Source organism: Erythrolamprus reginae, chromosome 11 (genome assembly GCF_031021105.1).
Source record: "Erythrolamprus reginae isolate rEryReg1 chromosome 11, rEryReg1.hap1, whole genome shotgun sequence".
In the NCBI taxonomy this organism is placed as follows: Eukaryota; Metazoa; Chordata; class Lepidosauria; order Squamata; family Dipsadidae; genus Erythrolamprus; species Erythrolamprus reginae.
Genome location: NC_091960.1, coordinates 7019022 through 7043649, shown reverse-complemented (window position 1 = coordinate 7043649; position 24628 = coordinate 7019022). Strand labels below are relative to the sequence as shown.

Here is a 24628-nt window from a genome sequence, read left to right as displayed (position 1 = left end):
TGGAGAATTCTGGGAGTTGAAGTCACAATTTAGTTAGTTAGCTAGTTAGTTAGTTAGTTAGTTAGTTAGTTAGTTAGTTTGTTTATTTTGTCCAATACACAATGAGGGTTTTAGTGGGTAGATATCTATATACACATAGTAAAATACATGATGAAGGTTATATCTATGAAAGAATAGAAAAGAAGATATAGTAATAGAACATATCAATGAAAGAACAGAAAAAGAGATATAGGAATAGAAGAAAGGAATAGGAGATATAGGAGAGCAATAGGACAGGGGATGGAAGGCACTCTAGTGCACTTGTACTCGCCCCTTACTGACCTCTTAGGAATCTGGATAGGTCAACCATAGATAATCTAAGGGTAAAGTGTTGAGGGTTTGGGGATGACACTATGGAGTCCGGTAATGAGTTCCACGTTTCGACAACTCTTAAAAGTTTGCCAGGTTTGAAGACACCCCCCCCCCCCCTGCTTTTTAAGCCTTCCCATCTGGGTTGGGGGCCATTTAAGAAAGACTTGCCTCCAGAGGTTGTGAATGCCCCAACGCTGGAGGTTTTTAAGCAGATGTTGGATAACCATCTGCCTGAAGTAATGTAGGGTTTCCTGCCTAAGCAGGGGGTTGGACTAGAAGACCCCCAAGGTCCCTTCCAACTTTGCTGTTGTTGTTGTTATAGTAAAATAAACTAAGCAGCTTGAACCTCTGCGCAGGTCCTGGGAAGGGAGGCAAGGCTGCACGTTTTGCCCTTCTGCGCGCTCCCCGTGCCCTCGACCTCCTTTTTGCAATCCCCTGAATAAAATTAGAAAGTGAAGTCAGGGGCTTCCAGGGAAAGTGAGTTGGGGTGGTGGTGGTGGTGCGCAAAACCTTTCCAACAGGAAAGCTTTATTTGGAGACGACGAAGCAGGGCCTTTTTTCCCCCTTCCTCCCAGCCCCCTCCCCCTTTGCGCGTGCCAGGGAAACGCGGGAGCGCGCGCGCTTTCCCAAGCTTTCTTGAAGGTTCTGCGCCTTTTGCATAGCTCCGCTTGCCCGACTGGCGTGAATCCGGATTGGCGGAGGGAAAGCAGCCAAAGTCGAGAAGGTTCTGTCAAGCAAGGGGGGGAGGAGGGGGAGGATTGGGAGGGGGGGGGAATGTGCTAGAAGGGGCGGGGTGGGAGCGGGCCTCTTCGCCTATAAAGTCGAGCCGAGCCGGAGCCGTCGGTCGTCTGAGCCCAAAAAAAAAAAGCGTGCAAAGCGGCGGGTTTTGCAAAGCGAGCCAACACCGAGGAGCATTTGTCCGGGAATTCGGCACGAAATTGCAACCAACCGAAGGTAGCTTTTACTCGGGCGCGTAGGTGCGAGTTGCAAAGGCGTTGTTGTACGCACCCCCCCCAAGGGCAAAACGGGGGGGAGCCTGGCGTTCCCACGACCCCCTTTTTACCTGGAAACCCCCCGTGAGAGACTGGGCAGAGGTTAAAGGCGCTTTGGTTGTGGTTTAATCTTTGCAAGGGTTTTTGGGGGGCTTTGATTGTGGTTTATTTTTGCAAGGGTTTGGGGGGGTGTTTGGTTGTGGTTTATTTTGGCAAGGGTTTTGGGGTGTTCTTTGGTTGTGGTTTATCTTTGCAAGGTTTTTTGGGGAGTCTAGTTGTGGTTTAATCTTTGCAAGGTTTTTTGGGGAGTCTAGTTGTGGTTTAATCTTTGCAAGGGCTTTTTGGGGAGTCCTTTGGTTGTGGCTTAATCTTTGCAAGGTTTTTTTGGGGGGGTGCTTTGGTTGGGGTTTATTTTTGCAAGAGTTTTTGGGGGGTCCTTTGGTTGTGGATTATCTTTGCAAGGGTTTTTGGGGAGTCCTTTGGTTGTGGTTTAATCTTTGCAAGGGTTTTTTGGGGTGTTCTTTAGTTGTGGTTTATCTTTGCAAGTTTTTGGGGGGAGCAGTTTAGGATTGGGTGGGTTTAAGATCCTAAACTGCAATAAACTTACATACCACTTTTCAGCCCTCTCTAAAGGGGTTTATGGAGTTGTCAGCGTGGGGGTAAACAATCTGGGTCTTTTATTTATTTATTTGTCAAACATGTACGGTACATCACGTATATGAATGTTATATCTAATGTTGCTTATTTTTTTCTTTTTTTTTCTTGTTACTAGTATCATGTCTTTACTAGTATTGTATCTTTACGTACCTCCAATATGTATTCCACAAAACAAATAAATAAAAAATAGTAGTTTGTATAAATATAAAAGTAAAAAGTCGTGCCCGGGCGGGGGGGTTATCTCCCCGCCTCTTTTTGCAAAATCTCGGTTTCTTCCCTATCTCGGTACGTTTGGGAACTGGATTAACCGGCCGCTTTAATAGCAGCCGCCGACGCGTTCCCACGACGCGCTTGTTCTGCCTTGATTTTTTTTTTTTGCAGCGAGTTGTGTAAAGTTGCCTCGAACGGGGGGCTGGAGGTTCCGGGTTGTTTGGCACAAGTCGGCCGTTCCCGGAGTGAAGCCGAGCTTGGCTTCTTGCCTTTCCGGACCGGTTCGGGAGAAGCGTGTCGTGTGAATGCGGGCTAGGAGGAGTTTAGGGAAAGGGCGCCCGCGTTTCCCGCGGCCGGGAGAACCGAAGGGTTGTTGTGTTGGAGGAAAGGACACAGTTGCGTCTCCCTTACAGGCTGGGCTGAGGACCGTTGCGCGATAACGCGGAACGTGGGAATGGTGCGAGGGGACCCCGCAGACGCGTGTCAACCCTTAAATGCTTCTGCTAAAAAAATAAATAAAACCCACCTCGATTTATTTTTGCAATATGCCAGACTCCCAATTGCAGCCTGTTTGTTCTACAGAGACTTTGCAAAGCGTGGGGAGGGGCTGCCACATAGGCTAGTTGTCCCGAGACCTCCCCCCCCCCCCCCGAAAAAAAAAGAGTGTGTTTTTTGGCTTGCAGCCTTTGGAAAGAGACGGTTGGGTGCAAAAGTGCATTTCTCCCCCTTCTTGCTTTTGCACGCAGTTCGGGTTTTTTTTTGCTTTGCAGTCTTTAACTCTTTCGCTACCTTTTTGCTGAAGAATGCAAAGGAAGCATCCAGAAACGTCTGGGCTGTTTTGATGGGAAGTTTCCACCCCCCCAAAAAAAATCCCCCAAAGGGATTGTTGGATCAAGCCTGAACCACAATCCACCCACCACCTCTTTTTCCCCTCTTCTTTTAAGTTCTTTGGAGTTAAAAGTATCTTGGTCGGTTGCCCAGGACAATTTAAAAAAAAAAAAATATTCTTGATTAATTTTCCACTTTTAAAAAGAAAACACAAAAATAAGTGCAAAAGATAATCAAAGAAAATTATAATAATTATACAGATGTAAGCATGAAAGACACAGATTACACACTACTAGACTATACATTTGTCTCTAATATATAAATTAGTAGGTGCTTTTGGCCATTAACAAAATAATTTCATATACACTTCAATGATTTATCATTCATGCTATATTCCCCCTTCCCCCCAATTGTAAAATCTAGACTTTATTTGTTCCATACTTCAAAATATTCAAGAAAATAAAAATAATAAATAAACATTAAAACAACTATATAACAAAACTAACCTTTACCTTTCTTTATCTGAATACATATTTTATCCTTGTATGTATGTATGTATACACATATGTATATATAGATACATATAGATACATATATATATATTTGTTTTTGTAGATTTTCAGAACAATATACATAAATATTTATATATACACAGACACGCAGTGTATATATGTATATACATTGTATATATACTGTATATACATATACATAGCTCTGCTTGAATTGGGAGTTGCACATGCAATCCAAAGGAGTTGGAAACTGGATGATATTCTTTGGAAACAATTAAAAAAACATTTTTTAAAAAAAATAAGGATTGATTCATGGTGATCAGCCCATAAAATGAAACTTGCCTGGAATTGCTAGCAAGTTGAAATCAGTACTTTAATTCATTAATTCAATAGGCAGAGGAATTACCGTAGATTGTGCCATTTGTCTTGGGGGTGGGGGGATTGGAATTTTATTTTAATAATGGTCTCTTAGAAGTCTTGCCTCTCTTTTGGAATTTATGACCTTGTGCTGCTGTTTTTTTTAAAGTTCAGAGCCTGAATGGCCGGCAATTGCCTTCATTCTTTCTCTATTACTTAAAGGTTATTTTTATGACGCAGTTCAGGCAGGAAAAAAATTCCACTGGGGGTCTGTGTGAAATCAATGGAAAAGAAGGCCTGTTGTTTCGACTTAAAAAAAAAAAGTTATAAGATTTTGGGATAAGGTGGAAGACCTGGTTTATGATCTTCTCCCTAGCAGGATGAAGTTTTAGGAACTTAATTGGAATGTTTTATTTTGGATATGGAAGCTGGTTTGGTTTTTGATCCCGCACACAATTCTGAGCAGCAATTCAGTTGTAGGAAAATAATTAAAAATAATTCACCCTGATTCTTTGATGTGGTTCAAACTAACTTTTATCAAAGACTGAGTTAGGAGAAGTTGGTTCCCTTTAACCTCCTTCTGGTTTTCCCAACCAGGATTCCAGGATTTTGACTGCAACGTTTAGCCCCTGAACTCCAGAGAGCCTTAAAATCCATTATAGAGATTAAAAACAAGTCCCAAAATTGAGTTGGAAAAGTCTTGGAAATGGTTTGGGGATTCCACCCTGTTGGTTATGTCTTTAAGCCAGAGGCCTTCAAACTTGGCAAACTTTTAAGACTTGTGGACTTCAATTCTCAGAATTCTCCAGCCAGCATGGGAGTGAAAGTCCACAAGTCTTAAAAGTTTGTCAAGTTTGAAGACCCTCCTGCTTTTTAAGCCTTGCTATCTGGTTTGGGGACCGTTTATGAAATACTTGCGCCGCCCCCCCCCCCCCCCAAAAAAAAATATCCACAGGTCTCCCCCTTCCAAAAACCTGCCAGCAATACAAGAAAATCAAGTTGGGTCAAATGTAGATTTTTCAGGACATGTTTTTGTCCTAAAGATGCTTTCTTTCCAAACCCACCCCCCACCCAAAAAAACTCTGGAATTTCCTTGGATTTTGTTTTCCTTTTCAAATACTTTCCCTTCTTTATCCAAGAACCAAAAAAGTTGGATGAGAAGAACATTTTCAAAGAGGGGAAAAAACCTCCCAAAATACAGTTGTTTTTTTTAATTTTTAAAGCACCTTTGGGGGGAGTCCAGTTTTCAAAATTAATGTTTTTGTCCCCCTTTTGAAACCAGGTACGGTACTTCCTAGAATTGCCTGCCTAATCTTGCTGGGACTTCTTTAGCTAGTAGCAGCTGTTCAGAATGGCTGCAGCTGCATTTTGGCCAAGCCCAGCCCACTGGTGGAGTTCTAGAAAAATCTTTCCTGTTCTGGAAACGGGTTTGGTGGGAGGGGAAGAACCTATGGAGGGTTTTTATTTTTTTTAAGTGTAGTCCCTGGCAGGGCTGAACTGGGGTGGGGCTATAACTCCCCGGGTCCATATCTTATCTTGGGTAAGGCAACTGCATTTTTTAAAACCGGTTTCCGGCTGCCTTGCTTGGAAAAAGCTGCAAGCTAAATATTTGCAGTTGCATGAAAGTCTTCTATTATTTTCCAGCTTGACAGCTGTTTGGTTTTTTTAAAAAGCAAACCAACTTAACACCTGACTTTAAAGAACCATGCATAGCCTAGCAAGAGGGGACTGGAGGCTAAAACATAGGAAGAACTTGATATTAACTGCTCCAAACTTGACTGCAAAAAATAAGACTTTATTAATTGAGTTGTCGAAGCATGGAACTCTTTAACTTTTTACCAGACTCTGGTGCCATCCCCTAACCCCCCAAACTTTACCCTTAGACTATCCACAGTTGACCTCACCAGATTCCTAAGAGGTCAGTAAGGGGGGTGCATAAGTGCACCAGTGTGCCTTCAGTCCCCTGTCCCTTTTTAAAAAATTTTTTTTTATTAAATTTCAAAGACAGACAAAACATACATTACATGTAACATTTAGTGGAGCAACAATCGCTCCTCTCAAAATAGAAGTCATCTTTATATTTATAATAAGTAAAAAATAAAAAAATAAACTAACTTTATCATTATTTATAAAATACTTAGATATATCAATTGTAAGATAATAAGTAAAAACACATCTACAACATTTAATGTCTCTCCTATGTTTCTACTAGCTCCATGTATATGAACTCTGTTATTCCCAATGATTGTTTCTTCCATATTATTCCTAATGACTTATCTTCTATTCTTCCATTGATGTATTTTACTATGATTATATCCTCTGAAACCTACATTATGTGTTAGACTAAATAAATAAACAAACAAACTGGACACGGCTAGTTTAATGAAAAGAAGGACGGGGCAAATGATAGTTGTGCCCCAACATCTCAGGGGTTGCCACAAAGAAGAGGGAGTCGAACTATTCTCCAAAGCATCTGAGGGTTAGAACAAGAAGCAATGGGTGGAAACTAAACAAGGAGAGAAACAACTTGGGAACTAAGGAGAAATTTCCTGACAGTTGGAACGAGTGGAACAGCTTGCCTCCATAAGTTGTGAATGCCCCAACACTGGAAGTTTTTAAGCAGATGCTGGATTACTATTTGTCTGAAGTAGTGTAGGGTTTCCTGCCTAAGCAGAGGGTTGGACTAGAAGACCTCCAAGGTCCCTTCCAACTCTTATTATAAGTTTGGCTGTTGGGTTTTTCTTAGATTGTATTTTTGGCATTTTGCAGTTTTAAAACCGTAGCATGCAGAATAATTTAAGGAAAGCTGAGATGTGTGCGTATAAATTCATTTCATCCAGCAAAATTATGAAGAGGCTGGATTTGCAAGCATGTGAATAATGATTTGGGTATAACCATGTGTGTATCTACAATTCACTTCTTTAAATAAGCTCACTTTCCTCCTTCTCCATCCTGCAAAATTCAGAAGTCTGCATTTGCAAGCATTTAAAGAATAACTTGGGTGTTTTGAACTCTTGCTCAGTTGAAATAGCAATAGCATTTAGACTTATATACCACTCCATAGTGCTTTTACAGCCCCCTCTTAAGCAGTTTGCAAAATCAGCATATTGCCCCCCAACAATCTGGCTCCTCATTTTACCCACCTGGGAAGGATGGAAGGCGGTGGTGAGATTTGAACTCCTGAACTAAAGCTAGCAGTTAGCTGAAGTAGCCTGCAGTGCTACACTCTAATTACTGTGCCATCCTAGCTGACTGAAAATCATACCTGGATTTCTTTTTCAATGTTATTTAGGATTTCCGGGTTTTTTAGTTCAGTTACCAGTACTGTATACTGTAGTTAATAAGCCAAGAACTACTGTGTGCCCTTCCAGATATTTCCTGCAGGGGGCTCCAGCCAATAGGAATAGCTTGTGCGTGCAATACGTGTGCTGCGACCTAATAAAACATAGATTCATAAAAACTCTTGGAATTTAAGAAGAAAAATGGGAGAAATGAATGGCTGCTTTTTAAAAGGCTTGAGATATTTAATCCACGGCTTTCCTCATCTTGAAGACTTGGCCCTTGTGGCATCTAAACTGAGTTTCTCAGCCTGTTGTTTATCCTGCAATGAGAGATTCCTAGATTTTTACTTATTTATTTAATGTAATTTATATGCCACCCAACTCCCAAAGGACTCTGGGCAGGTTACAGTAAGAACATCTAAAAACAATTTAAAATAGACATGTAGGGGAGCTATTTTCCCCCTTATAAATGAACCCTTAATCTGGAACTTTGGCTTAAATTACCCCCAGAAAAGATTATTTTGTCTTGCTCATAAAGTGAATCTTCATAAATAGACGCTTCCTGCTCTCCCCAAATCTTTGTGACAGTCAAAACAACCTTGGCTAGTTAGCAAAATGCGGTGCAGGGCGAGCCTTGAAATAAAAGGGATGTATTTTTTCCAGTCATTCCTGTATCTAGAAGAAAAAAAAGAGTGCTTACCAAAAATGTTTTTATAAACCCAAGCCAGAGACACTATTTATTTATTTATTATTTATTAATTTTTCTATTTTTATTTATTCATTTGTCCAATACACAAATACATAGGAAGAAAAATAGACATGTGATAATATAAATGAGGGAGAAAGTGAACTTAGAGGAGAGGATATATGAAAGGAAGAGAATATATTAGATAGGTGAAAGAAAGGAAAGACAATTGGACAGGGGACGAAAGGCACATCAGTGCACTTATGTACACCCCTTACTGGCCTCTTAGGAACCTGGAGAGGTCAATCGTGGAGAGTCTAAGGGAGAAGTGTTGGGGGTTAGGGGTTGACACAATTGAGTCCGGTAATGAGTTCCACGCTTCGATAACTCGATTGTTGAAATCATATTTTTTACAGTCAAGTTTGGCGCGTATTAAGTTTGAATCTGTTGCGTGCTCTTGTGTTATTGCGGTTGAAGCTGAAGTAGTCATTGACTGGTAGGACGTTGCAGCATATGATCTTGTGGGCAATACTCAAATCGTGTTTTAGGCGCCATAGTTCTAGGCTTTCAAGGCCCAGGATTGTTAGTCTGTTTTCATAGGATATTCTGTTTTGAGTGGAGGAGTGAAGGGCTCTTCTGGTGAAATATCTTTGGACATTTTCAAGGGTGTTGATGTCTGAGATGTGGTATGGGTTCCAGACAGATGAGCAGTAGTCTAGGATGGGTCTGGCAAAAGTTTTGTAGGCTCTTGTGAGTAGAGTGAGATGGCCTGAGCAGAAGCTGCGTAGGATCAGGTTAACAACTCTAGAGGCTTTTTTGGCGATATTGTTGCAGTGGGCTTTAGCACTTAGGTCATTCGATATTACTATTCCAAGGTCTTTTACAAAATGCGGGTTAGCAGTGAGAGATTGTTTATTTAGTTCATATGTGCGATTATTCACTAAGTGAATATTATTTTCTACCTAGAAAACCTCCAGTGCTAAAACGTGGTGGAATGGCACTGAAGGCTTCTTCCTTCCTTCCTTCCTTCCTTCCTTCCTTCCTTCCTTCCTCTCTCCCTTACTTTCTCTCTCTCTCTGTCTCCCTTGCTTCCTTCCAAGAAAGCCAATTGCGAAACAAGGGCTCTGCAGAGCATGTCAAAAAAGCACGCTTAAACTTTCCATCTGCTGACAGGCCAACTGTTGTTTGTTCTCAATTGCAGATAGGAAGGCTGAGAAATGAAATGCTTTATTGAGAAGTCATCATTTTCTTTTAATGTTCCCCTTGTGGGTTGGAGTCTGGGCAACCGAATGGAGCTAGCAGAGTGCTTACTGGCCAGATGCCCTTCCTGTCGCCAATGCAGAGATTTTATTTCCGCAGATATATTCTCAGTGTTCCCATAAGAGACAAATAACCGGCGCCTGTCTACTAGGGTTGCCCAGAAAGTAATGCACATTTTTTATCATCAACATCTATTGAACACAATAAAACTTGCACACAAGAAAGAATGAGGTTTCTTCTACACTCTCTATTTTTCCGTCCCGTTCTATGGCCTCCCTCCAGCGAGAGACAAGGGTGTGTGTGCCCTGTCGGTACCACTCCTTGTTCTGGTCACGAAGCCATTTCTGCACTGTGCGAATCACCTCTTTCGTCATCCTCAAAATGTCTTCGGCGACTAACCGTATTTCTGTTGACTGCAGATTCTCCAGAAACTACATAAACGTTTGTGAATGTTCCCAAAAGTTCCTTTCTCCGCAGTGAGAAACTCAATGGCGACACGCTACTTGTAACGTACATCGCTTACAGGCACCATTTCGAAACACTGCTGCAGCTACGCTATCTGTCCGAAGAAACGCAAAATTGACACACGCACTCCTGACAATTCAAATAATGTATATCTAAAGTTTCGCATTTGTACCATTGCTGTAGGCTGAGAAGAAAAATGTGGTGCATTACTTTCTGGGCGACCCTCGTATAACCGAACTCACAACCTTCTGATTGTAAGGCGAAAGTTCCACCGTAGGCCATTGCACCACTCCATGTTCTCTTGAGATTCCTGTCCTCTGTGTTAACCGGTGATGTGCCTTTATTTTTTTGCAGGCAATAATGTCCAAGGGTCCAGCTGTCGGCATTGATTTGGGGACCACCTACTCCTGCGTAGGGGTTTTCCAGCATGGCAAGGTGGAGATCATCGCCAACGACCAGGGCAACCGCACCACGCCTAGCTACGTGGCTTTCACAGACACCGAGCGTCTCATTGGTGATGCTGCCAAGAACCAAGTGGCTATGAATCCAACCAACACCGTCTTCGGTAAGGGGGGGGGGATTGGACCTGGTTCTGCCGTGATGACCAGGGATTGAGGCCAGAAGTCTTAACAAATTAATGGGGAGATGAAAATCAAAATATCGGGAGCCCACTTAGCTGGGGATTATTATTATTATAGACTAGACTCGGGGCGGCTCACAAGAATGACAAAAACAATGTAAAAAACAAATCTAATAATTTAAAAAACACTAAAAAACCCCATTATTAAAAGCAAACACACACACAAACATTCCATGTATAAACTTTATAGGCCCGGGGGAGATGTGTCAGTTCCCCCATGCCTGACGGCAGAGATGGGTCTTAAGAACTTTACGAAAGGCAAGGAGGGTGGGGGCAGTTCTAATCTCCGGGGAGAGCTGGTTCCAGAGGGTCGGGGCCGCCACAGAGAAGGCTCTTCTCCTGGGTCCCGCTAAACGACATTGTTTAGTCGACGGGACCCGGAGAAGGCCAACTCTGTGGGACCTAACCGGTCACTGGGATTCGTGCGGAAGAAGGCGGTCCCGGAGATATTCTGGTCCGATGCCATGAAGGGCTTTATAGGTCATAACCAACACTTTGAATTGTGCCCGGAAATTGATCGGCAACCAATGCAGACTGCGGAGTTGTTGGTGTGACATGAGCATATCTTGGAAAGCCCATGATTGCTCTCGCAGCTGCATTCTGCACGATCTGAAGTTTCCGAACACTTTTCAAAGGTAGCCCCATGTAGAGAGCATTACAGTAGTCGAACCTCGAGGTGATGAGGGCATGGGTGACTGTAAGCAGTGAGTCCCAGTCCAAATAGGGCCGCAACTGGTGCACCAGGTGAACCTGGGCAAACGCCCCCCTCGCCACAGCTGAAAGATGTGTCTCTAATGTGAGCTATGGATCGAGGAGGACACCCAAGCCTATAGAAGTAATGAAAAGTTCTTGAAAGGATTAGTGTTTTGCCAAGGGTCAAGACAGTGATTGACAGAGTGTCCAGAAAACCTGGGAAATCAGGGAATTATCAGGGAAATCGTGAAAAAAAATGGAAGAAATCGGGGGGAAACCAAACGGTATTAAAATGTTTAAAAGTGTACACACCTGTGCCATAGGTTTGCCATTACTGCTCTAGGGAGTTGGCGACATAGAAATAGAATAAAAATGGAAAACAACTCACAATTGGCTCACTGAAATTATAAAAGAGAAGGTAGAATACACACCAGAAGGTTTACTCTTAGGAATTTGGAAAAGATCTTATACCAAACAAAACGCTCTTCCTCATAACACATATAAGTACTGCAGTCATAGTTCCCTCTAAGCTGAGCAGTGAGCAATCGCTCACTTAAAAATCATCATCAACTCAGAGTTTTCCAAACCTGCCCAGAAGCCGAGAGGGAAAGAGTGAGAGAAACAGATAGAAAAAAGAGAGGAAGGAAAAGAGAAAGAAAAAGAATGGGAGTAAGGAAGAGAGAAAGAAAATCAAAATCTAGTTTGAAACTAGCTCAACTATTTAAGTGGCATTTTGATATTGATAGAGTTGCCCTATTATGAGCTCACTGTTATAGACACACAGTACAGTATTTTATTTTGATATTCTCTGAGGCAAAACAGGGTGGGTGGGTTTTTGTTGGTTTGTTGGTTTGTTTATTTATTATTTCTGTGCCGCTCAGACACTATACTTTTCCGCCCACCCCAAAAAAAAATTAGAGGGAACACTGACTGCAGTCAGAATCTCATTGGCACAAACATGGAAAAATGAACAAACTCCATCAGAGAGTTTAATTATTGATAAAATATATAAATGTATTGAGATGGATGAAATGACAAATTCAATTAAGAGGATTGAAAGTAAAAAATCTAAACGAATTTGGGGAAAATGGCACGGATGGATTCAAAACAAAGATTGATAATGTAACAATACAAAGTATCAGTATACAAAAGAAGAAGAATAATTACCTTAGGAAGTATGACTTTTATTACTCTTTTACTTTTCTATGTATTTCTTTCTATATTAATAGTAAAATTTACTTACGATATTTATATGTAAATATACAAAATACAAAGAAATGTATCTGAAAAGGTAATAGAAATGGATGAAGATCTGTTTAACTAGAACAAAACACGTTGGAAATATTGTTTTTACTCCTTATTCTTTTACTTTTTTCTTTTTTCTATTTCTGGAAAACAATAAAGATACTTTACCCCCCCCCAAAAAAAGAAATAAATAAAATTAAATAAATAAATAAATTTTAAAAATTGGGGAGAGCTGAGCTGTAAAGATCAGACTTAAAACACAAATTTGGAACTTTGCCTGTCCCTGCTAGAAAAAAATGGGCTATGGGCCTATAACATTAAAGACCCTGGTAATTTGACGTGTAGGCTTTATCTGAGAAAGCCCTTTGGTGTTTTGAACCGTCGTCCTTGTTCTCAGATGCCAAGCGCCTGATTGGCCGACGTTACGACGACCCGATCGTCCACTCCGACATGAAGCACTGGCCTTTCCACGTGATCAACGACGGGGGCCGTCCCAAAGTCCAGGTCGAATATAAGGGTGAGGTGAAGTCCTTCTACGCTGAAGAGGTCTCCTCGATGGTGCTCACCAAGATGAAGGAGATTGCAGAGGCTTACCTGGGCAAGGTGAGTGATAACAAAGGGAGCCTTCTCAAGTAATGCGTGTAGCTGGCAGGCAGGAGAAATGAAGTACAGGAGACATTAATACAGTACAGAGGAAGTCCGTGACGTAAAAACAGTTCATTTTACGATCTTTCAAATTTACAACTTCTGATTTCAGGCTGATTCGTATAATAAAGTGTTCCCTCGATTTTCGCGGGGGATGCGTTCCGAGACTGCCCGCGAAAGTCGAATTTCCGCGAAGTAGAGATGCGGAAGTAAATACAGTGAACCCTCGATCATCGCGAGGGTTCCGTTCCAGGACCCCACGCGATGATCGATTTTTAGCGAAGTAGCGGTGCGGAAGTAAAAACACCATCTGCGCGTGCTGGGGAGCGGATCTAGGGAGTCCCCACCGCGCGCACGTTGCTGGGGAAAGCGCGCGCGTTGCTGGGGAAAGCGCGCGCGTTTGGGGACTCCCTAGATCCGCTCCCCAGCTGGGGAGCGGATCTAGGGAGTCCCCACCGCGCGCACGTTGCTGGGGAAAGCGCGCACGTTGCTGGGGAAAGCGCGCGCGTTTGGGGACTCCCTAGATCCGCTCCCCAGCTGGGGAGCGGATCTAGGGAGTCCCCAAACGCGCGCGCTTTCCCCAGCTGGGGAGCGGAGCTGGGATGTCCCCAAGCGCGTGCCGCCCGCCCGCCCACGCCGTTGCTCGCGCCGCCGCTGGGGTCTTACGGGGGCAAATGGGGGAAGACCCAGGGAAGCCTCTGCCCGGCGGGGAAACTCCACCATCTATGCATGCGTGGAAGGGCACGCATGCGCAGATGGTGGAGTTTACTTCCTGGTTGAAAACTCGCGAAATAGCCCTTTCGCGATACTTGAACACGCGAAACTCGAGGGTTCACTGTACACTATTTTTGGCTATGAACAGTATCCCAAGCCTTTCCTTCACACTTTAAACCCCTAAATTACAATTTCCCATTCCCTTAGCAACCTTTTAGATTATTACTCACCATGTTTATTTATTAAAGTTTATTAAAAAAATGTTTTTTAAAGGCAGACGAAAGTTTGGCAATGACATATGACGTCATCGGGCAGGAAAAACCATGGTATAGGGGGGGAAACCGCAAAGTATTTTTTAATTAATATTTTTCAAAAAACGTGGTATAGACGTTTCGCGAAGTTCGAACCCGCGAAAATCGAGAGAACACTACTTGGAATAAAGGAATTCTCAATGCAAAACATATCCTCTTTATTTTCTTCTCTGCATGCAGTTTTCTTTCCTCCTCATTTCTATCTCGGCAATTAAGTAGATAAGCTTGGAAGTAACATGAAAAGACATTCCACAAGTCATTCTAAAATTTATGGCTAATTTAGAGCTAGCCAGGAGTCATAAAGAAACAAATAATAAATCACACATTATGCTTACCCTTTGGAGTAAGTTCCGAACGTAGCCATTCTTTTTTGCAAGATTGAAAGGATTCACCATCTCTTCTGTTTCACAACTGGATGTGACATCATTCATTCTTTAATGACTCTCTACTATCTCCACTCTCTTTCTTACCTGCGTTTCTGGAACCTTCGAAAACGAGCATCTCTCCATCTGTGGCCTCTCCCCCATTTGAGTCGCTCGAACCCATCTCTATGTCATTAGCTCCGTGGTCTACACTAACATTGCTATCTGTCGGTAGAGCAGGGAGATTTATGATCTCTAAATCCCAGTCATCTTCCAAATCTCATCATCACACTGCAAGGGAGTACAGTGTTCCCTCGATTTTCGCAGGTTCGAATTTCGCGAAAAGTCTATACCATGGTTTTTCAAAAATATTAATTAAAAAATATTTTGCGGGTTTTTTGCTTATACCATGGTTTTTCTCGACCAATGACGTCATATGTCATCGCCAAATTTTCATCTGCCTTTAATAAATATTTTTAAAAATAAACTTTAATAAATAAACATGGTGAGTAATAATCTAAATGGTAGCTAAGGGAATGGGAAATTGCAATTCAGGGGTTTAAAGTATTAAGGGAAGGTTTGTGATACTGTTCATAGCCAAAAATAGTATATTTACTTCCGCATCTTTACTTTGCGGAAATTCAACTTTAGCGGGCAGTCTCGGAACGCATCCCCTGCGAAAATCGAGGGAACACTGTACACACAATGGTGTGAATAATAATAAATATTATAATAATAATAATTATTATTATTATTATTATTGCACATAGGAACTGCTTATGGGACGAAGATGTTAATAGTGAGATTCTGTACACTTCCTTGTCAGAAGTGATGCAGAGAGACTCCATTCACTGACTTCCTTTTTCCTTCCCTCCCACGCAGACCATTACAAATGCAGTAATCACAGTCCCAGCCTATTTCAACGACTCCCAGCGGCAAGCTACCAAAGATGCCGGCACCATCGCGGGCCTCAACGTTCTTCGCATCATCAACGAACCCACAGCAGCAGCCATTGCCTACGGACTGGATAAAAAGGTACTGATGCAGTGTTCTTTCTACATTATTATTATTATTATTATTATTATTATTATTATTATTATTATTATTTATTATACAGTAGTACCTCTAGATACAAGCTGCTCCACATGCAAGTATTCCAAGATACGAGCCACGAGGGGAGAGAAATTTCTTTTCGAGACCCGAGTTCAAATTCGGGATACGAGCCGAACGTCCACTAGGTGGCGCAAGAATCCTTGCTTCTGGTTATCTCGGAGGGGAAAAACAAAGTCTAAAGCCATTTGTTCCAGATACGAGTTGTTCGACATACAAGCTCCCTTCTGGAACGAATTAAACTCGTATCTAGAGGTACTACTGTATTTGTATGCCGCCCTTCTATGAAGACAAAAGCAACACAACAACAGATCTAATTAATTAAAAGTTACTACTAAAATCCCATATATAATTAAAAAAACAGTCAACCAATTCATTCACAACCACACATTACATCTCGTAAACAGAGGAAGGGGGCTTGATCTAATTGCCCCAGGCCTGGCGACATAAATGAGTTTTGAGGCTCTTGCGAAAGGCGAGGAGGGTGGGGGCAGCGCGAATCTGGAGGGAGCAGATTCCAGAGGGCTGGGGCCACCACAGAGAAGTCTCTTCCCCTGGGCCCCACAAGATGGCATTGTTTAGCCGACGGGACCCAGAGAAGGCCAACTCTGTGGGACCTAGCCGGTTGCTAGGATTCATGCGGCAGGTGATTGATTATTTTTATATAGAATCCAGAAAGGAACTTCGGAAGATCTGCTAATCCCATTTTTTGAAACTTTTGAGGGTTCTTTGCAGTTGTTAATCGTCCCACGTAGTTCACTCGGCAAATAAAAGACTCCTTGGGGCAGTTTTGTTACCGCGAGAGTACACTATACTGAGCTGGCATGGGATAAGGAAGTATCAAAACCAGTTCGACCCGGGTCCAATGCAAACAGCATAAATTCAAAGCAAGTTTATTGCAGTCAAAAGACCAGAACACACAGGGAATTTCAAACTGCTTTCCCTCTGGACAGTCTGAATCGACTTCGTATTGCTGGCCTTTGTCATAGGATATGCAAAATCAGTTTCCCGTCCTCAATTAATCGGGGTTCTCTTGTTTTTTTCAGGTGGGCGGCGAGCGAAACGTCCTCATTTTTGACCTGGGCGGTGGCACCTTTGACGTCTCCATCCTGACCATCGAGGATGGCATCTTTGAAGTGAAATCCACCGCCGGAGACACCCACCTGGGCGGAGAGGATTTTGACAACCGCATGGTGAACCATTTCGTGTCGGAGTTCAAGCGCAAGCATAAGAAGGATATCACCGACAATAAGCGGGCCGTCCGGCGGCTACGCACGGCTTGCGAGCGGGCCAAGCGCACCCTCAGCTCCTCCACCCAAGCCTCCATTGAAATTGACTCCCTCTATGAGGGCATTGACTTCTACACCTCCATCACCCGGGCTCGCTTTGAGGAGCTGAACGCCGACCTCTTCCGGGGAACCCTGGAGCCGGTGGAGAAGGCTTTGCGCGATGCCAAGTTGGACAAGGCCCAGGTCCACGACATCGTGCTGGTGGGAGGCTCCACCCGCATCCCCAAGATCCAGAAGCTTTTGCAAGACTTCTTCAACGGCCGGGAACTCAACAAGAGCATCAACCCAGACGAAGCAGTGGCTTATGGAGCAGGTAGGGGTTCGTAGAAAGTGGCGGGGCCTTGTAGAAACGGGGACCATCTGGAAGTTCTTCAGAAGGTTGAGTTTTGGTTGCCACGATGTAAAAAATATGTTGAAACTCTAGAAACAGTGAAGACTGTTGGCTTGTCTCGGTTAGCTATGCTATGAAACCTTCGACAATACCGAGCAGAGAATTTTAACAGAGCGTGGATGTGTGATAAAGCCAAGACACAGACTTAGTTAAATAAGTATTATTTACATATAAACAAAATAGAAACAATCCAAAATATGCACTTAGCATATACAGAACAATACAGAATATAGATAACAAGCACAAAGCTAAATATATAGATAAAGCACGAAGCTAAAATACAATAAGATAGATAAAAGCACAAAGCTAAAATATAAGCACAGAGCTTAGAAAATCAACTCCCCCGTTTCAGGCAAATATCAAGTAACAAGGAAGTGACCAGGCACGATCATGAGCTTTTATAGCTTCAATGACAATATAGCCTTGAACATTTACTCTGCAATTAAATGTTAACTCTTTGAGTTCACATTAACCCTTTAAGTGACAGTACAGTTTTACAGTAGCAACTGTAACATTTAAAGTGACAGTACAAGTTTGGTACAGTTTATAATATGCAGTTTATAATGGCAAACCCTAACACACATGTACTCTGTACTAACAAAGACGGTGTCCAAAAACGGGGAAATCAGGGAATTTGAAAAACAACAATGAATCAGGGGAAAAAACAAACTATTAAAATGTTTAAAAGTCAGGGGAAAATCATGTTAAAAAAACCGGATCACGCTGCTTGGAAGAGTCAAGCAAAAATGAGCATAACTGTGCAACAACTTGCTTGCTCACCTACCGATATTTCTCCATGGCTTAGCCATTTGGTATGACGACCGTGCCTTAATTAGATCGCAAGTTACAGGGGAAAAATCAGGGAATTTCATAATGCTTTCCCTCTGGACACCCTGAAAAGGATGTTGAGGCTCTAGAAAGAGTGCAGAGAAGAGCAACAAAGATGATTAGGGGACTGGAGGCTAAAACATGAAGAACGGTTGCAGGAACTGGGCATGGCTAGTTTCATGAAAAGAAAGACCAGGGGAGACATGATAGCGGTGTTCCAATATCTCAGGGGTTATCACAAAGAAGAGGGAGTCAACCTATTCTCCAAAGCACCTGAGGGTAGAACAAGAAGCAACGGGTGGAAACTAAACAAGGAGAGAAGCAACTAAGGAGAAATTTCCTGACAGTTAAAACAATTAATCAGTGGGACATCTTGCCTCCAGAAGTTGTGAGTGCTCCAACACTGGAAAATGAGATGTTGGATAACCATTGTTCTGAAGGGGTGGGGGTTGCAAGGATGTTGAACTAGATGACCTCCAAGGTCCCTTCCAGCTAGACCACCTCATTCTCTTGATGGAGAAGATTTTAAAAAAAGCGACCCTTGTAAATATTGTGATAGGCCCACATTTATGTCAGTTATATGGGCTTGGCTAGAAAATACACCAACAGAGTTCAATGAAACATCCATTTTAGGAGACAACCTTGTTCATGATGTGCAAAGGCGTGGTTGGTTAAGCCATGCTTTGTTTATTGTAGGTAAACCCATTGTAAGCCAAGGGGTGGGTCCAACCTTGGCAAAACCTAACACCTATGCACTTCAATTCCCAGAATTCCCCAACCAGCTATGCTGGGAGTTGAAGTTCACAGATGTTAAAAGTTCCCACGTTTGGGTACCCCTGGTATAAATGGAGAAGAAAGCCTAGTGATCTGTTGAACATTTATGGAGATTCTCCAATTATCCAAGTCATGATTGTCCCAAAGATGATTTTCTTTTTCAACATTTCACTTATCCAAGAAGTTTCTTCAGTTCTGAAGAAGCTTCTTGGATGTCTGGCAGGACCCAGAGGAAGAGCCTTCTCTGTGGCGGCCCCGGCCCTCTGGAATCAACTCCCCCATGAGATTCGAATTGCCCCCACTCTCCTTGCCTTCCGTAAGATGTTAAAGACCCATTTATGCCGCCAGCCATGGTGGGGACTAATCCCCCCCATCTTTCTGACTCTAGCATTTGAGAATGGTATGATTGTGTAGAATTGAATGGTTTTTTTAGTAATAATGGGTTTTTAAATTAGTTTTAATATTGCATTGGTATCATATTGTATTTTGTAGCTGTTGTGAGCTGCTCTCAGTCCTTAGAGAGGGGCGGCATACAAATCTAATTTACAGTGATCCCCCGATTATCGCAAGGGTTCCGTTCCAAGACCCCTCGCGATAATCAATTTTTCGGGATGTAGTGGTGCGGAAGTAAAAACACCATCTGCGCATGCGCGCCCCTTTTTCCATGGCCGCGCATGCGCAGATGGTGTTTTTACTTCCGCACCTGGGAAGACCCAGCAGCTGAGGAGCCGCCTGCCTGCCCGCTTGTCCGCCGCTTTTCAGCTTGTCTGCCGCTTGTCCGCCACTTGTCCGCCCGCCGCTTGTCCGCTTGTCCGCCCGCCGCTTTTCTTGTCTGCCCGCCGCTTGTCTGCCCGCCGCTTGTCCGCCGCTCTGGGAGTTGAAGACCCAGGGAAGGTTCCTTCGGCCGCCCACCAGCTGATCTGCTTGGCAGCGCAGTAGCAGCGAGGAGCCGAAGATGGGGTTTCCCCGTTGCCCACGCAAAGGGGAAACCCCATCTTTGGCTCCTCGCTGCTACTGCGCTGCCGAGCAGATCAGCTGGTGGGCGGCCGAAGGAACCTTCCCTGGGTGCCGCCCGCCGCTCAAGAGCAAGAGGGGGAGAGAAAGAGAGAGAAGGAAAGAAAGAGATGAGAGAGGGAGGAAGAGAGTGTGAGAGAGGAAGAAGCAAGATAGAGAAAGAGAGAGAGAAAGAAAGATGAGAAAGGAAGAGAGTGACGTCATCGGGTGGAAAAATCGCGATATAGCGTTTCGCAAAGATCGAGATCGCGAAACTCGGGGGATTGCTGTATTATTATTACTATTATTATTATTATTATTACTATTATTACTATTCCGATCAAGACATCTTCAGGGAAAACCAAAATCCAGTAGCCTTGCATGTGTTGCTTCCTGGGGAAGATCCACGTTAGATATTTTAGGGGATGTAGGGTTAAATCTTGACCGACTTTCCTACTTTGCTCTTCCAGCTGTTCAGGCGGCCATCCTGTGCGGGGACAAGTCTGAGAACGTCCAAGACCTTCTGCTGTTGGATGTCACCCCTCTTTCCCTGGGTATTGAGACCGCGGGGGGCGTGATGACAGCCCTCATCAAGAGAAACACCACCATCCCCACCAAGCAGACCCAGACGTTCACCACTTACTCCGACAATCAACCTGGAGTGCTCATTCAAGTAAGAAACATTGGATCTTGGGGCGGGATGAGCCTAGTAATGGTAGAAGAACATATGGGTTGATTTGCTACCAAGCTGAAGGACCACAGAAGACACAGCTGGAAAAGGAAGTTGGTTTAGGCCCTATTTGGACAGGGACTCACTGCTCACAGTCACTCATGCCCTCATCACCTCGAGATTCGACTACTGTAACGCTCTCTACATGGGGCTACCTTTGAAAAGTGTTCGGAAACTTCAGATCGTGCAGAATGCAGCTGCGAGAGCAATCATGGGCTTCCCAAGGTATACCCATGTTACACCAACACTCTGCAGTCTGCATTGGTTGCCGATCAATTTCCGGTCACAATTCAAAGTGTTGGCTATGACCTATAAAGCCCTTCATGGCATTGGACCAGAATATCTCCGGGACCACCTTCTGCCGCACAAATCCCAGTGATCAATTAGGTCCCACAGAGTTGGTCTTCTCCGGGTCCCGTCGACTAAACAATTTTGTTTGGCGGGACCCAGAGTAAGAGCCTCCTCTGTGGCGGCCCCGACCCTCTGGAACCAACTTCCCCCGGATATCAGAGTTGCCCCCACCCTCCTTGCCTTTCGTAAGCTCCTTAAAACCCACCTCTGTCGTCAGGCATGGGGGAACTGAGATATTCCCTTCCCCCTAGGCTTATAAAATGTATGCATGGTATGCCTGTATGTATGATTGGTCTCTTAAATTGGGGTTTTTTACATTACTTTTAATATTAGATTTGTTCATATTGTCTTTTTACTGTTGTTAGTCGCCCCGAGTCTAATAAATAAACAAACAAACAAACAGAATTAGAAGGGACCTTAGAGGTCTTCTAATCCAACCTCCTGCCTAGGAGTAAACCCTACACTTCAGACAAATGGCTATCCAACAACAACTTAAAAACTTCCACTGTTGGAGCACTCACAACTTCTGGAGCCCAAGTTGTTCCACTGATTTGGAACATCTGGTTCCAAATGTGCGAAATGATGTAACTTTACAAGTGAGATAAGGTTGGTGTTGATAAATATTCCTCTGAAAGACTGTGGATGTGTGTGAAAATAAGAGTTTTTGCCAGGACTAAGACGCTGTTTCATCCTTTCTAAGGAAGCCTAGGTCACAACACTACCCTGCTGTTTTTGTGCTCACCAGGTATATGAGGGCGAGCGTGCCATGACCAAAGACAATAACTTGCTTGGCAAGTTTGAGTTGACCGGAATCCCACCTGCTCCTCGGGGCGTCCCCCAGATCGAAGTGACCTTTGACATCGATGCCAACGGTATCCTCAACGTGTCTGCGGCGGACAAGAGCACGGGCAAAGAGAATAAGATCACCATCACCAACGATAAAGGTGAGCCGTTGGTCCACGGAACCACTCGGTTTCAGAAATTGAAATCCAACCCAACCGGAAAGTATAGTGATACCTCTACCTAAGAATGTCTCTAGATAATGCCAGGTGTTTAAGATTTTTTTTGCCTCTTCTCAAGAACCATTTTCCACTTACAAACCCTAGCCTCCGAAACTGTAACTGGAAAAGGCAGGGAGAAGCCTCCGTGGGGCCTCTCTAGGAATCTCCTGGGAGGAAACAAGGCTGGAAAAGGCAGGGAGAAGCCTCAGTGGGGCCTCTCTAGGAATCTCCTGGGAGGAAACAGGATCAGAAAAGGTGGGGGGAAGCCTCCATGGGGCCTCTCTAGGAATCCCCTGGGAGGAAACAGGGCCGGAAAAGGCAGTGAGAAGCCTCCATGGGGCCTCTCTAGGAATCTCCAGGGAGGAAACAAGGCTGGAAAAGGCAGTGAGAAGCCTCCGTGGGGCCTCTCTAGGAATCTCCAGGGAGGAAACAAGGCTGGAAAAGGCAGGGAGAAGCCTCCGTGGGGCCTCTCTAGGAATCCCCTGGGAGGAAACGTGGCCACCACCCTCCCCAATCGCAAGCATTATTTGCTTTTACATTGATTCCTATGGGAAAAATTGCTACTTAAGAAACCTGTTCACGCAACAAATTAAGTTTGTAAGTAGAGGTCCCACTTCTACCAGCTTTGGGAAAGGGTCGTCCGCAGCGAGCCTGGTGTGTGGCTTCAAAATTCCCAATTATCTCCTCTTTCTCCTTCCACCCCCAGGCCGTCTTAGCAAAGAGGAGATTGAGCGCATGGTCCAAGAAGCAGAGCAGTACAAAGCCGAGGACGAGGTCCAGCGGGAGAAGATAGCTGCGAAGAACTCCTTGGAGTCGCTGGCCTTCAACATGAAGAGCACAGCGGAAGACGAGAAGCTGAAGGACAAGCTGTCTGCGGAGGACAAGCAGAAGATCCTGGATAAATGCAATGAGGTCATTTCCTGGCTGGACAAGAACCAGGTGAGTGAAGGGAGCCGGGAAGGCTGGCGCTGTTGGTTAAATCAGACTTTTAACAGAGTTGGAAGGGACCTTGTAGGTCTTTGATGGCGAACCTTTCGCTCAACACTGGTAACATGGGCTGGGAGAAGTTGTCACTGCTTCTCTACTAGCAGTTGGTGGAATAGGACCTGTTGCCTACATCAGGGTTGGTGGACCTTTTTTTCCTTACTATCGTGCATGCACTACTGCCCATACCCAATAATTCAATGCCTGGGAAGGGTGAAAATGGCTCCCCCCCCCCCCCCCGAGGCCCTCTGGAGGCTGGAAACCTCCCAGCATCCATCTGATATTCATCTGGGCTGTTGGCCGCTGCCACCTGCTCTAGAACACCTGATCAGTGCCACACCAACTCTCTATCTCCCACCACCGCAATATTCAGAGCATAAAAGACATAGACATTTCCATCCACTTGGGTTTTTTGGGGGTATGTGTGTCTAAAATACTCCAAAAAATACAGCAGACCGAGACTTTCATTTCCTGCTTGCTTGCTTGCATCCATCCAATTGTCCTCATCCCGTTTTCCCCTTCCTAGATGGCAGAAAAGGATGAATACGAGCATCAGCAGAAAGAGCTGCAGAACGTTTGCAACCCCATCATCACCAAGCTGTACCAAGGAGCCGGAGGGATGCCCGGCGGCATGCCAGGGGGGATGCCTGGAGGCTTTCCCGGAGCTGGGGGAGCTGGAGGCGGATCTTCTGGTCCCACCATCGAAGAGGTGGATTAAGCTCCTGCCTCTCAACGAAGGCCCTGCAAGAGGGACGGGGGGGCAAGACCTGGAAGAAACACAACACATCTTTTCCGAGGAGAACCATCGTTTGGTTCTGCTTCATTTTGGCTGTTGCCCGTGGGCCTGTTCAAGATGTCTCTTGTGTGTCCTTTCGTCCATCTCTCTCTCTCTGCCTTCACACAGCTTCCTAACTTTGCCTTCTCCTTTCTCTTCCCCTTCCTTCCTTCTTTCTCCACTCCGTTGATGGACCCACTCTTCTCTTCTAACTGCCAAATTGAGATTTCCAAATGACGTTCATGTGAATAAATTATTGCACTTTGGTCAACCCATCAATTTTGTGTCACTTTTCGTTTGGTTTGGTTTGTCTTTTTGGAAAGCGACAAGGTGTTGTGGAGGTTAATGGCCATCAACCAACTAATTACCATTCAATGGGAGAGGTGTGAAGCAATTGCACTCAAGAGTTGGACATGTTACAATACATTAAGGAGTGTGCAGAACCTTGAGTTATCAAGGACATGCACAACGGAAAGTATCCACAGATATCCAGGAGATATGAGTAAATTATTCAGTCATACAAGACAGATACATTAATGTGTATAAAGTAGTGTTTACTTATAGAAATAGCCCAGTCAAGCAGTCGACATCTCTCAATGCAAATAATATTACAAGCCTGTCTTTATGTTACGTATCCGACATACGTTACAGCTTACAAATACATCAAGCTATCAGAGCTTACTACATCAGTCACAGTGAATCGGCAGAGAGAATCATGCTTTCTGGCTCCCTCTTATGGGAATTTGCAACACTGCCTCTTAAAGCTATAGTACTTCAGTATAAACATTCATTGTTGGCTTATTTATATCTTGCAAAGCCAACGGCTTATTGTACAGAGTACTAACAAGATGGCATGTTGACACATCAGATAAAACCCGAATCTGAAAGCTTCCAGTTTTCCACACCCAAAAGAAAGTCCCAAGTTCCTGCCCCAGCACCCACATGTTCAATCAATGCAACTGGAGATGCCTCCCAGGTACACCCCTCCAAGTGCAGAGTAGAGTGACCTTGACTCTCTGGAAAAAGGAATGTTATTTTGTCTACACATCCCCACTTATACAATTTCCCCCAACACTAAATGGCAGGCATGAAAATCCAAGGCCCAAGATAGTTTCCAGGCATGATAACGGGCAACTTAAAACCTTTGTGGAAGAGGTTGCAGAGAGAAGTACTGGTCTTGGCAATTTCATCATCTTT

At 44.0% G+C, this 24628-nt stretch overlaps 1 protein-coding gene across 2 annotated transcripts; it reads left to right on the top strand.

Moving 5' to 3' along the window:
• The first annotated feature begins 905 nt into the window (after positions 1 to 905).
• LOC139174553 (heat shock cognate 71 kDa protein-like) lies at positions 906 to 23710 on the top strand. Of its 2 annotated transcripts, none has more exons than XM_070764999.1 (9): positions 906 to 1075; positions 9950 to 10160; positions 12571 to 12776; positions 15088 to 15240; positions 16362 to 16917; positions 20061 to 20263; positions 21417 to 21615; positions 22379 to 22611; positions 23183 to 23710. In XM_070764999.1, exons 2-9 carry the CDS (start codon positions 9956 to 9958, stop codon positions 23372 to 23374), a joined length of 1947 nt encoding a protein of 648 aa, XP_070621100.1. In that variant the 5' UTR covers positions 906 to 1075; positions 9950 to 9955; the 3' UTR covers positions 23375 to 23710. The 2 variants fall into 2 exon arrangements, with proteins under 2 accessions (XP_070621100.1, XP_070621099.1); XM_070764998.1 differs by having other exon boundaries at positions 950 to 1305.
• The last annotated feature ends 918 nt before the right edge of the window (positions 23711 to 24628 follow it).